The following is a 14607-nucleotide window of genomic DNA, read 5'->3' as shown; positions in this document are numbered from 1 at the left end:
ACGCCAGTCACTAATGTAGGTCAGTACAGCTATCAGTGTGGCCTGGCTTACATTCGATAGTCTAATGGCATGATGACATCAAATTGTTGTCCAAAGACAGCTGTACCTTATTCTTTGTTATTCCGTGTGACCCTATTTGCTCCTTCCAGCTTCTGAGTGAGTGGCCCAATTATAATTGCACCTGTGATCCACTTCATCGTGTCCACTTAAGATGGCCACTAACCAATTTTCGGATCGATTTCTTTAATCTGAACACATGGTCAGGAGATTTTTTACGAAGAATCGTTCCTAACTGATCGCTTGGCAAATTGTGTTGTTAGTGGCCACCTTTAGGGCTTGGGGAGAAATTCCGGGTGCATACAGACATTCCTATTATTAAGCGACAACATATTCCATGGCGCTGTACAAAGTAAGAAACAAACATGGGGTACAAAATTATACAAACAATCATATACACTAATATACAAAATACAGTGACAGAATTAATATGGATAAATGTGTAACAAAATCCAAAACACAAAAGTGGAGGGAGCCCTGCCCTTGTGAGCTCACACTCTAAAGGACATCCAACTGTAGCACCTCCATGAAGTAACAGGGCAACAGATTTTGAATACTATGAACAGATTGTGTAGGAAAGCTCTCATACTACATAGAAGAGGTAAAATTGGCCAAGAGGAGAGGAACGCATTGTAAAGTGTCTTCCTGTGTGCTATTACACTGACGTCACCTCCCTATCAGCTATTTGGCCTTGTTTTGAAAGGTGGACACAATTTCTATTACAGCTGTGTGACAAGATACAAACCAGTCCACTTTCTTGCTCGTCCACTTTTCCCCTGGTTACCTCACCTCCCTCAACTCGGACACAAGACACCGAAACAGGTCTGATTCTTTTAACGATTTTGTTTTTGTGGCCACAAGTCTGGAATAAATTGCAATTATAGAGACAGTGCCTGATCTGTATCTTGTCACACAGCTGTATATAGTGTTCCTTCATGTTTTTTCCCTACCGGCAGCACGTCTCTCTCTAACGGGCAGGATCGTATTTTGTTTTCTGTGTGTGGGGCAGCGTGCCCCCTCCCTCTCCCCCCCCCCCCCCCGATTGCTGAGTACCGAGCATGAACTCTTGTATGTACTACAATTTCTATTATTTTTGATTTGAAACATTATTTTGGCTTTAACAACCTGGAAAGAAAAAGCCTAACTAAATCCAAAATTGAACAAGGTAAATAGCAGTAAGGGTGAAAAAGTAGAAGCAAAATGGTGGACAAATGTATTTTTTTTTCTGAGTAAAATGTGCTTGTCAGCTGCAGTGCAACTTGCTTCCTGCCCTCTCTAGATGTAGCTGGTGGGTGGGTTAATCAAAAGTGACCATGTGACTTCCAAAGGATGAAGAACAACAGCAACCTGACTATATTTTGCAGCATTACAGTAGAAAATATATGGCTGAAGGTGGTGGAGTTGGTTTTATGCAATAATGACAAGGGAAAAATACCAGTGGAATAGATTAAAAAGGAAAATAAAGACTGAAACCGTCAGTATTTGCATTTGGTGGACTTTAGGAGCATGCTTACACACCGTTTCTTCAATGTGCCGCTCTTGACCATGCAGCATCTCACTGGGCCACTCCCACAGTGTTTGCCCGCCGTTCACTCTGCCAAAAGCGGTTATTGTGAATATTAGCAGGTGGTCATAATAACGTGACTTGACTGTGTATTTGCAAATTGTATAAAGTTACGAGGTGTTTAATGACTTTAGACACGTTGTTGAGTTTATATAAACTACAATGATCCTTTGTATGAAACAGTAAAAAGACTATACTTCTACCTCCACCTCTGTAAGTGTTACATTCGCTGACATGCTTCATCCTAGCAGCCCACTTAATATCCTAGGAAAGACACAAATGTGCTGCAGTTATGTTAAGCCTGGCTTGTCCTCTAACTGCAGAGAACTTGCTCTGTAAACAAGAGGGGTGCCTAATAACATTATAGAGTGAGCACATGGAATGTTAATGCATTCTGAGAGCATAATGCACAAGCTGGGAACACTTCTCTGTACTGCTCAGTTTGACTTGTTGCACTGAAGACAATAGGAATGATGATGCACAGTATCTTTTTACACCTCAATGTACTTCAACATAAAGGTCTTATGAATGTTACCTAAAGTGATAGAAATATGGGTGCTTTCAAAAGCTGGTATACTCTGTGTCATACACGCACTTTAACTAAATAGCCCAGTGTTATTGTGTAAAGATAGATTTTACAACTAGCCTTGTATACCTTTTAATTTAAAAATCGCTTTAAACGTGCCAGAAAATGCTCCGAAAACGCGGCAAAAATTGTTAGCAAAAGTGCCCAGCAATTGCAATTGTGTATTAGCTGTATGTAACAGTCTATGAAAGGTACATTAGAACCGGTCTTCACACACTTTAAAAAATGGAACGGAGAGTCCGGATTTGTCGGGACTTCACGGAGGGGTAGTGAAAGGCAACACAAAAACAGATCTCCCTCTTGACAGGCTATTTTGTACATAAAAACGGAGGGAGATCTGGATTGCCTACTCCCCTCCCCTCAATGCCCCCCATAGGTATCCCAGGTAACCTAGAGGGGGAAGCAGCCAGGAAGGGTGGCAGTGGGCACAGCGGCGGGGAGAGGGGCCGCCCCCCCCCCTCACCTGGGTCCCTCATCCCTGCTCCCCCTCCAGCCATTTGAGCTATATGTAAAGTAATGTAATGAGCAGCGAGCGGGGAAGCAATTACCTACTTCCTTCCTCCGCTCGCCGCGTGACTTCCTGCAATGCTATACTGAAGTATAGAGGGCGGCATTGTAGGAAGTCATGCGGCGAGCGGTGAAACGCAAGGAAGGTAATTGTTTCCCGGCTCGCTGCTCATTACATTACCTATAGGGGGGTTCGACCCTCCCTCCCTGCCACTGTGCCTGCTGCCCCCCTTCCTGGCTGCTGCCCCCTCCAGCTCGCCCCCCCACAGCCAGGGCTGGGGATACAATTTTTTAAACACGCAGACGCACTGGAAACGTATGCTGCAAAAGGGCAGCACAGATCCATTTGCGTTCTGGTTTTTGAAAACCGGAACTCGGACCACGGATTGCGTTCTGCAACCGTGCCTAGTGTGTACCGAGCATAACTGTTAGTAGAATTTTTCACAGTGGGTTAAAACCTACTTCACAGCATCTAGTGTTGTGAGCTATCTGCAGAGATGAGCTCCATTTATGATGTCTGACCTCTTGATAACATTAGCGTAAGAAGTACAGAGCAGGCCGCATTCAAATTCATCTGCAAATGTAGTTTGTCAGAGGATTAATATTCTGCTTGGATTTGGAATGCGCATTACATAACTGCATAGCTAAGAACATATGACTGATCTAAGCATGAGCTTGGCTGGCTTCCTTAATGAGTTCATATCTGAACCCGAATAACTTATGCTAAGCACTTTTCACTACATAAGCCTCCTATGTGAGGTGCGGCCCAGCTGAAGAATGGTCACATTTGCCAGGACTTTCACTGCTCGGATGGGACAGCTCCATGTGCAGCCTATTCTGTGACAAGTACAACACACTTTGAAATGGGAGCTTAGCAGGGTCAGTGGCTTTAGAGGGGGGGAATTCTTAACATTCTAAGCTAAACAAAACCACAGCCACGGTTTATATGTCGGGTGTGTTTTATGCAAACAGTCACGGGAGGTCGATATCTGATATTTTGTTTCTAGGCAGTATCCTGTGTTGACCTCTGGAGCGCCGCAGTTATAAGCACTAGGCAAGTGCATCTGAGCTAGACTTCATTGTACATTCAGATTTAGTCACTGAAGGAATCCTGGGCCTGAGTCAATAAACGTTTCTCCTGAGTTTTCTCACAGGAGCTGTTTTCTTATTAAGAAATAGTTTTCACCATCTATCTAATATGGAAGAAGTATTGCTTCCATTGATAATGTTATTGGCCCCTCCTAGCCCCACCCACAATATTTTTTATTTTTTGATTGGTCAGTAGTTGGTAAGCACTATTTTGGTTTTTCAGGACATGACAAGTAATGTAGACACCACCATAGACCGCAATGTTAATTGCGGCTACAGCACCACCTGCTGTATAATTTGTGCACTGGACATACAAGCCGGAATTTATGTTACTGGTGGGAGGGGTAGTGTTGGCTGTAGGGTTTATAGTATGGCTAGGTTTAGGAGTAGCTGGGGGGATCATTGGTGTTAGGAGGAGGTAGAATCCTTAGTAGAATATTGACAGTATTGGGGATATTCTACCAGCGGCTTCAGCGAGTGCCCACATTAACTGGGCAATCTTTTTATAAGTGTGCTTTCAGGATGCAGGTTCTGTGATCACCAATAAAACAAAAGGGTTACTAGGTAGACGTAAAGAGACTCTGAAGTCTCTTTTTTTACCTGTTTTTCTTATTTAGTCCTGTTCAGCATTAAATTCTAAGTGCATTTGCTGCATTCCCGTGGCAGAACGAGTTTTTAATAGCAGAGAAATAACCCAGCAAAGTTCCTGGGCTCTGCAGATCCTCCTTCTGGGTAGAGGCAGAGCTGTACGCAGTAGCTCTGCCTCTACTCCAGTCAATGTCCGCCGATCTCTGCCTCTTCCCGTCCCCTCTCAGTCTTATTTCACTGAGAGGGGAGAGGAGAGGTGGAGATCAGTGGAGATTGACTGGATAGTAGGCAGAGCTACAGCGCAAAGCTCTGCCTCTCCAGGGCAGCAGAATCTGCGACCTGCAAAGTCGTGGAACTTTGCAGGTCTATTTCTCTGCTATTAAACACTCGTTCTGCTGTGGGAATGCAGTAAATCCACTTAGAATTTAATGCTGAACAGGACTAAATAAAAATAACAGGTAAAAAAAGAGGCTTCAGAGTCTCTTTAAAGGAAACCAAGCATAATTTTCTCTGCACTTGCTCCTGGTTTCTAATCACTAGAGGAGATGCTATGTTTCTCCCTCATCTGTGACTTCTCTAAACTCTTTGAAGCACAGTGTCCTACCTCCTCACCCGCTTGCTGACGAAAGCTTTTGGTTGCTCTCTGCTAATGTGTGCAATAAAATAATTACATCACTCCTTATTTGCCTGAACTTTCTGAGGTCGGCCAGGCCCCACTGTCCACAGCAGTAGGGTAATAAAAGCCTCTACCAAACTTTTAAATGTAAAAAGAAGAGGTAAGATGGAAGTTTTTTTTTTATCAATAAGCCACATTGTTAGCATTCATTTGTAATGTGTTATTGAGATAACCTGGGTGCTAAAAATGGTGCTTGGTTCCCTTTAAGCTTCGTACACAATTGTAGTTACTGTTGCTCTGCAGGTATCGGAACTTGATCTTCTGGGCAACAGTTCGGAGCCAAGCCTGTACAGAGACGTCACTAGCCAGCAGGCTAGGATTACATCTGTTGCAATGAAGGGATGATGCACAGTGCATGACAGAGCAGCTTTTGGTGAGTGGGAAGGACAGTGCACTCGGGGAGCACTTAGGCATCAGATGGCACGAAAGATCTAGCATGCTGGATCTATAGGCGACATCGAGAGGCTCCTGTTCATACACTCGATTTTAATCTAGTATGTGTAGCTTTACCCCCCTGGACTTCTGGCTGTGAAAAGCCACTTGAGACTAAATAGAACTTGTTGCAAACTTGTATGTGGGCACACAGCAGGCTGATGGCTGCCTCAGACTCGTTAGCATTAGGGGCCAGGAAAAGGTATGCAAACTAGTAAGGAAAAACTTCTAAACTCAGTATATGTGAATCAGAAATCTGTCTGACTATACAATGAACATCTGCAAATGTGATTTTCTCATTATAAGTACGCACATTCTTTTGGGATAATTTGTAACATAAGTGAACTAAACCACTCCTGAACAGACTTCTCATCAGTAACGTAATTATAATCCCTGGTTCTGCGGTTCATGAGAACTTCCTCACCAATAGGAGCTCTTCTCAATACACAGCACAGCGTACATCCTACTTCCTTAATAGTTGCCCCACACCACTCCCTACTCTCTGTATCCCAATCCCATGATTGTGTGCATGGGCCGGTTCACATTGGGCGCTTGCCTGCCGCTTCCCGGCGATCACGTTCGGGTCAGCGATTTGGTAGCAAAATCTCGCGATTTCAGGGTGATTTGCGCTTGCGCAATTGCCCCAAAGACACTGCATGATTGAGCAAAGTCACAAGCGCAGCAGTGTGAATGTATCCATAGGGATGCATTAGTAGCAGTGCTTTGCTGATTGCCAGCGATCAGCAAAGAGCTGAAAAAGCGTCAAGTGTGAACCAGCCCTATGACAGCACTACTCACATATCTGTGATCTGCAGATCAGGCCTGATCAGTATGCTATCCCATTGTATCTGTGCTCCCCTCCTGCCTTCTGATCTCAGAATGGAAAGGCAAAAGTTATTCAATGACCTTATCTTCAGATCACCTCAAGTGTCATTACCACGTGGCTCGGCACATGTGACGTCCCATCAGTGCCACATGGTACTGGCGTTTGCGGTGGTGGTGAGTACTGGAGGAGGCCGTGAGTTGGACTAGAGGATAGGTGAGACTTTAAAACATAGCACACGGACATGGGGGGGGGGGGGGGGGGGGGGTCAATTTACACTTGGGTGACACTGGCCCAGGGTCCATCAATCAACGCTATATCACACGCTGTTACTGCCACTCACTGGATCGAGCTCTTGTGACTGAGATCTCTCCAGCATGTACAATCAATCCTTTCGATTTTGGTCTGAATCGGTTGGTTGATTGGGCCACAATATCAAGTGATGCATGGGCATCTTGATTGCTCAATCCATGAGCAGCAATAGGGGATTTGCAGGTAGAAGAGGGAAGTAGCAGCTCAGATCCACGTTACTGTTCATGTGAACGGTTAAGATAAGGCTGGGCTCCAGACTGGCAAGCAGTCCAATCAAATCGACTGTCGGGAAATCAAAAGTGGATTTTTCTGCAGACAGATCAGCAACAATTAATACAAAGTAACTGTTTCCCTGGCTGTTTTGCCATCAGGGACGACTGGTACTTTACATGTGGCGTTGTGTACATGTACAGCCGACTAATGGTGGGTACGCACCATGCAGTTTTCACTTCAGGTAGGAGTTTAGCGAAGATTTCAGATCTGAAGATATAGAAGTAAGCTAGCTACACACACGTATGCTATTGGTTTTCACATTCCAATGAGAATTCCAAATGGAAAATGATTCAAAATGAATTGAAAGGACATACACATTACCCGATTACATTAGAACGATTCCACAAAAGAATGCTGCAGCTTTGCTTGTGTGTACACAGGCTCAGTGTTTTACCCAGTGCTATTGTATTACTTGTACTTCAGACATACCAAGTATTCCATGGTGGAAGGAAAACAGCAGATACTGTACATTCCCAGAGATCCCTCACAGAGAATAAAGCCATAAATAAAAAGCACATGTAGCATATGCATTCAGCTTCTCATGCTGGAATTAAGTTCTGCTTTTTTTTATACCATCGAAAATTGTGAAAAATAGGCATTTTTATCGGCAACTCTGATGACACTCCTCGGAGCGTATTCACTGATGAGCAGTAACATTTATATATGCAGACAGCACACATGCATTTTACCGGGCGTTACCCATATGATGTCATACGTGCTACACAAATAATATCAGAACATGAGGGAAGACAGAGTACAGACAATTGTATCTTCCACTCAAAAGCTTGATCAGCTACACACCTTTATGTTGTCTCAGTGAAGCCCCCTTGCTTCCTGACAGTCTACAGGCAAGAAGTAGAAATATCTGAGGGACTGAAATTCACAGAGACAAAGTAAAGGTATGTACAGTAGCCTATCATACATTGGGGGAGCATACTCAAACCATTATTAAAAAGGACTCTCACTGCCCAGGTAAATTGAAATAGTGTATACAATAATTTATTAACAGTTGTGGCACATTTTTCTTTAAAGGTGGCCATAATCTCTGTGATATGAAAGTCAACATATTGAATACACTCTGTGTACATCATTTAGGGAGGCACTAACGCTACAAACATGTCCTATAGCCTTGTATACACACTAGAGCAGTGTTTCTCAAACCCTGTCCTTGTGACTCCCCAACGGTGCATATTTTGCAGGCAACCTCACCTATGCACAGGTGGGGTAATTAGTGTCTCAGCTACATGGAATTCACCTAGCTGAGACACTTATTACCCCACCTGTGCATAGGCGAGGCTGCCTGCAAAACATGCACCGTTGGGGAGTCATGAGGGCAGGTTTGAGAAACGCTGAACTAGAGGGTCGGGACTGTCTCTGCCAAGAGTTTAGTGTGTGTACAGCCTCCTCAATGAATGGCAGAGAGATTGGAATGGTGCATTGTCAGGTCTCTTCTTCCTGTCAGCTGTTCCTGGTTCCTGTTCACCAGCTGGGCTCTTGCTAGTGTTTGGTATGGGCAGTGGAGAGACAACCTCACACATGAAACAGGTTTTGTCTGCCAGGTAACGCCACACAGTGACAAACATTACATGCATGGTGTTACCAAATGCTATGTGACCACTGGTCAGCAATGTTTATCCCCCCGTAACGTTGAACATGACTGTATTGTTGTAAGCATGATAATATGATAGTGGTAAGAGTGGGTGGCATAGGGGATAGCCCTCTTGCTTTGGCGCTCTGGGTCATCGGTTTGAATCCCACCTGGAGCACTATCTGCATTGAGTTTGTATGGTCTCTCTGTGCATGGCTTTCCTCTGGATGTTCTGGTTTCTCCCCACATCTCAAAAACATAGCAATAGGTAAATTAGCCCTAAACTTTGCAGGACCTATGACTATGGTAGAGATTAGATGGTGAGCTTCTCTGAGGGACAGTTAGTGGTAAGCAGAAGACGTCAGAACTATATAAGTACTTTAAAGTGTACCAGAGACGAATGTAATTAAAAGATTTATACACAACTATGGCTTCCTCCAGTTCCATCCGCATGGATCGCTCCCACACCGCCGTCCTCAGTCTTCTCACTCTTCTGCACCGGGTCTAGTTAGTTCGGCACTCGCGGCTAGTCTGCGCCAGCACAGTGCGCTCCCTCCGTCTCCCTCTGGCGGAAAATAGTGCTGCTCCTGTGCAGTAATATTTTCCGCCAGAGAGGGCGCACTACGCTTGTGCCACACTGGCCGCGATTGCCGAACTAGTGGGACCCGGTGCAAAAGAGGGAGAAGACTGAGGGTGGGAGCGATTGGTGCGGATGGGGCTGGACGAAGCCCCTGGTATGTATAAATATTTTAATTACATTCGTATCTGGTTTTCTTTAGGTGCTATGAAGCATTTCCTCTTTACTCTAAAAGATTATTTACAGCATAAAATCCACTACCACAAAATAATGTATCAGAAAAGTATTCAAACAGTTAAGCACATCACTTTGTCCTTCAGTGGAAAGCTCCTTGCTTCAGTGGGCAGATTCTGACCACATCCGTAGATGACCAGGACATGTCATAATATCTTGGCATACTTCTTTCTACTTTCCTATAGAAAGTGGGGCAATTATTATTACTATTTAGTATTTATATAGCGCTGACATCTTCCACAGCTCTCTATGGAGTACCTAGTCTTGTCATTGACTGTCCCTCAGAGGGGCTCACAGTCCATAGTCATATAGACATTGTAGTCTAGGGCTCATTTTAGGGGCAAGCCAATTGACTTATCTGTTTGTTTTTGTGATGTGGGCGGAAACTGGGGTCTAGCAATAATGGCTGCTTTTGACAGTCAGATGTCTTTATTATTTCTTCCCATCAGATCTCACCTGTTAGTAGCACATTAATAAGTTGAATTGACTGGTGTGACCAGTCCTTTATGTAAACCTTTAGCAGGTGTGTTTGCAGGATCTTCTCTTTGTACATCCAATAAGATAGGAATCAGAGCGTCAGCAGTTTGTGATCTCACTATCATATATGATGCCTATAAACTTCACTGCAGCCTACCTCAAAGGCATATGAAGAATTTGATTTATATTCATGCAGTACTGATGGACCTGTGTATACGAGAGAGAGTTTTCCCATTATAGAGGCCTCTGAAGTCCATATGTTCAGAGTTAATAGTTAGCTGGAAGACTTTCTTCACAATCAGTAGCAGGAGCACCTGGCAGGTCTGCAGAGATGCTGGGGAATGGGCTTTGCCTGGTGTTATTCCATCTGTGATGAGAGGATTAACTCCTGTAGTGCTGCTGAAGCCTCTCTGCAGAGTCTGGGGTCCGCTCTGTGACAGTGAAGCTGACACACAGCTATTGATTCCTGGGAAAGAGTAGCCTTGAGGAAGTAAACAGGCCTCCCCCGCCAGTCACTGACCACTTACTGTTATGGAAGTGATGCTCAGCCCCCTCGCTGTGCCCTGCGAGCAGGCAGGCTGTGGGATAGAGGAAAGAAGTGGCCAGGGCACTGTTGACGGAAAAGATCTTGGCAGGGCTGGTGTTGTGACTGATTTTGTGGCTTGCAGAGGAATTTCCTACAGACTACACTAACCATTAACATGTCTTTCCCCTCAGAAGAGCTGGGAAAACAGTGAAGCCATCCAGAACAGGATCGCCCAGATGACAATGGAAGTATGCCGGCCGGGGGAGAGCTTCTTTAAGGTAAGGGGAAAAAAATCCTTCCTTTAGTTATTTGCGGTGAATGAGCAGCTGGAGTACAGAAGTCTCCTCACACAGACGATGCTGCCAGCTGCTGCGCTAACACAGGACGCTCTGACATCTCACCGGTGAGTCTTCCCAGGCTGCACCTCTGTTCCTACATTGCACCTTGTCGCCTCTCACATGTATTTACCTATTTTCTGGTATTCATTTAACTAGCTGTTTAACCAGAGGACACAGAGAATTAGTATGAGGTGAGCTGAAGCTCCACACAGGGCTGTGTGGAGTTTAGCATTTTAATGAGTAAAAGTCTAGTAGCAAACCAGAAGGTTTCTTGGGGCATATTAGGTAAGTTTCCAAATGTGGAAGCTGAATACACAAAGGAATTATAAAGTACAACAACAAAAACAGAAGACACTGTTTGGGTGTTATAAGAAGCATCCCAGTCTCCAAAACATTGCTCCTACCAGTCAGCATACACACACATAATCTCCCTCCACTCTGTCGTCTTTCCGTAATTTCATTGTCTTCCTCTCTGTCACTCTCCCCATCTCTTTTGTTTTCTTTTACATCATCCCTTTTCTCTTCTTCCACTACCCCTCCCTCATTCTTCTGTCTCTCTTTTTCTCTTTCTCACACTCTATACTTCATGAGGTGCGTACGCACCTTTGATTGATGTCACCCGAGCGACATTGCTGGGCCAGGCTGAACAGATGCGCTCTGTTGCTATGTGGGGAGGCGGAGGGACGATGTAGCGGCACGTACGTGACCTCACACGGAGGATCAGGGAGTGTTGTCCACAATGAAGTGGCCATAACTCGGCCAAGTTGATCCACCAGGCAGATCGTTTGTGGGGCAGCAGTCGGATGATTATTGGCTAAGGTAGTCGTTATTGGCTGCCTTAGATGACTTTGATCATGCATGTGTACATCCCTATAGTCTTCCCCTCTTTATCTCTGTCCATATGTTTTCCTTTCTTTTTGCTTATTTGCCCTCTCCTCTCTCGCATTCTGTCTTCTGTCTTTTCCTCTCTCTCACTATGCTTCACTTCACTGTATTCTGCTCTTCACCCAATCTCTTTCACTTTCTGTCCCCCTCTGCTCTTTTCTCTGGTATGTTTTCCCTTCTTTACTTACCTACCTTTCTTTCTCTCCCTCCTTCACTGCCTTCTGTTTCTCCCTCCTCCTCCTTCTTGCTCTCTCTTTTTCTCCTCTCCTTGTTTATTTCCCCTTTTTCCCTGGTGGTACGATAAGCACTACATTTGCCCCGTCCATTACTGTACAAACTATATTTGTATACCTCTTGCTATCTTTTTGCTCACTATTCCACCACCACTTTCCTATCTGCCACCCTTACTACTCCAGCTTCAGGACAGAACTGGAATGTGTTACTGAGCGGCACTGGAGGTGGTGGTAGCTTTTGTGCCTACTATGGGCTTCAGGAATGTGAATCTGGTTTGGCATCTTAGGGCCCGTTTCCACTAGAGCGAATCCGCATGCGTTGTCTGCATGCGGATTCGCATAACCAATACAAGTGGATGAGACTGTTTCCACTTGTCAGTTTTTTGGTGCGTTTTTCTGTGCAGGATTTTTCTGCACGGTAGGGCCTGCAGAATTCGCCTGCGTGTGGAATGCAGGCGATTCGCAGGCAATGTATTTAATAGGGGAAATCGCACATGCGTTTTTTGCCGCGATTTCGCGTGCGAATTCGCACTAAAACTAATGTACATTGAGCCAGGCAGTGACATGGTTAAAATCGCTGATAGCCTGCCTATGCGAAATCGCGGCAAAAATCGCATGCGGAATCGCATCCGCATGCGATTTTGTCAGCGGTGGAATCCCAGCGATTCGCACCGCACTAGTGGAAACGGGCCCTTAGGCAATGTATTCTTGGTTAATAGTTTTGAATCCTCTCTTCCTCTTCAGTCATGTTTTGTGTTTTTTCTTCTTATGCTTGTAATCTACATTCCTTACTATTTTATTAAATAGCACTGAGCGATCCTTTCCAGTCAATGCTCATGACATTCACTGAACCGCGTTGTAACCGCGTTGTGCCAGACATTGTACATGCTACTGCTCAAAGCAACAAAACAATAAAAGACTGGAAACAGAAATTTTATATGTGGATGCTTTTGCTTTTACTATGCTCCCCTCTCCCTGCATACGGGAAATAAAACATATTTGACCCCAAATCTTCATCTGGGATGGTCCTCAATACTCTCCAATGCTCCAGGATGCTCTCCTCCTCATTATGGGCTGGTGCACACCAAAACCCGCTAGCAGATCCGCAAAATGCTAGCAGATTTTTAAACGCTTTTTTTTATTTTTCTATGGCGTTTTGCTAGCGTTTTGCGGATTGCTGCTGCGGTTTTCAGTATAGTAGATTTCATATATTGTTACAGTAAAGCTGTTACTGAACAGCTTCTGTAACAAAAACGCCTGCAAAACCGCTCTGAAGTGCCGTTTTTCAGAGCGGTTTGCGTTTTTCCTATACTTAACATTGAGGCAGAAACGCACCCGCAATCCAAAAAATGCCTCACCCAGGCATTTTTCGTTTCTGCAAAACGCCCCCCGCTCTGGTGTGCACCACCCCATTGAGATACATTGACCAAGCAGATCCGCAGCCGCAAGCGGATCTGAAAACGCCCAAAAAGCCGCTCGGTGTGCACCAGCCCTAATTGCTGCCTATTTCTGGTGGGTCTATTAGTGGTTTAATTAGGTAAATTAGCTTTTTACACCTTTGTGAATGTCAGCTATGCAGGAGGCTGGAAGGACCCCATGATGGCTGTCTATTTACTGCCTGACCTCAGTGTGTTTTCCCACCATTGGTTGTATTTGTTACAAACAAAGCCTTTGTACCATGTCTGCTGACAGCTACTTTTTTTTTTATCTGTGGTAGTTTTATGAGTACCCATAAAACAGAAGGCATCCAGAGGAAATCCACACAATCAGGCACTTGGTCAGGTGTAAACAGAGCTGAAGTCATTTGCATCTCATTAACCCTTTCTAGAGGAAAACATACAATCTCAGGCTGGGAATCCAGTCCTAAACCCAAAACACTGAGACTTCCTTCCAATTGTGGGATAATGTTTAACTTTAAAAAATGGAGACTTTCAAAATAGTATGCACATGTCTAGCCTGTTGGAAAATGTCTGCAGGCAGCGAGCAATGGATCTGATCATACATAATCTCTATCGTGCCAAGCGATGCTTAGATCTGGCACATTGCTTCCAAATGTCAGGCAGTGTTTGGGTGACCCTAGGCTAATTTGTTCACATGACAAATAGCATGCCCACAAGTCTGCAGGCTGTACAAGCAGGCAGTGAGCAGACTGGTAAATATTTGGTCTACACACCCCCACAGTAAACCCATTGGAGAAAGAGAATGCAGAAACTCTGTGCATAAGCTACATAAGCTACAGTTATCAGCTCTACTTATACTGCAATACTGTAATATATGTCAGATGCCGCATTAAGCATTTATTTGTTTATTATTTTCTCCCCCCCCCCCCCCCCCAACAAAGGTAAACATTAACGTGACATCTTCCTCTGTTATATGAGCAGCTGGAAGCTGTGAATACACCGCCTGTCAGCTGCTCTTGTGCTCCAGCTGGGCACTTGTTAGCGCACTCGGTACCCACCCCGGACATGAAACCCCCTCAGCGTGACTGCAGCTGTGCTCAGCCGTAACATGTTGCGGTCCTCTGCCGCGTATTAACACCCCCGGGTGTCAAGCGCTGGCGCGCAGGGTGTTGCAAACGCCATTTGGCTGCATTTTAATTGCACCCCTATAGCAACAGACAGGAAGCTGAACTGCCCCACAAGCACGCAGTTCAGCCGCCCATCTGAAAGAAGCCTAAGGCCAGAAACCCACTAGGAGCGATTTCTAATCGCTAGTGATATATATATATATACTGTACCAGTCAAAAGTTGTGATACACCCTCTAATTCATTTTTTTCCTTTATGTATTATATTTTCTGTTGTACTTTAATATTTAAGAAATCAAAACTATGAGGGAACACAT

General features: G+C 44.7%; 1 protein-coding gene across 3 annotated transcripts in view; it reads left to right on the top strand.

Moving 5' to 3' along the window:
• The window catches only part of RIN2 (Ras and Rab interactor 2), a 227302-nt gene that overhangs the window by 61713 nt on the left and 150982 nt on the right, over nucleotides 1–14607 (top strand). For 2 of the 3 annotated variants that reach the window (XM_068232214.1, XM_068232216.1), the window contains exon 2: nucleotides 10501–10587. In XM_068232214.1, coding sequence (XP_068088315.1) covers nucleotides 10501–10587 — 87 coding nt within the window. The remainder of the gene's footprint in view (nucleotides 1–10500; nucleotides 10588–14607) is intronic. The other variant, XM_068232215.1, reaches the window with a different exon arrangement.

The sequence above is a fragment of the Hyperolius riggenbachi genome, chromosome 4, assembly GCF_040937935.1.
Source record: "Hyperolius riggenbachi isolate aHypRig1 chromosome 4, aHypRig1.pri, whole genome shotgun sequence".
Taxonomy (NCBI): domain Eukaryota; kingdom Metazoa; phylum Chordata; class Amphibia; order Anura; family Hyperoliidae; genus Hyperolius; species Hyperolius riggenbachi.
This window is presented reverse-complemented; position numbering and strand designations above follow the sequence as displayed.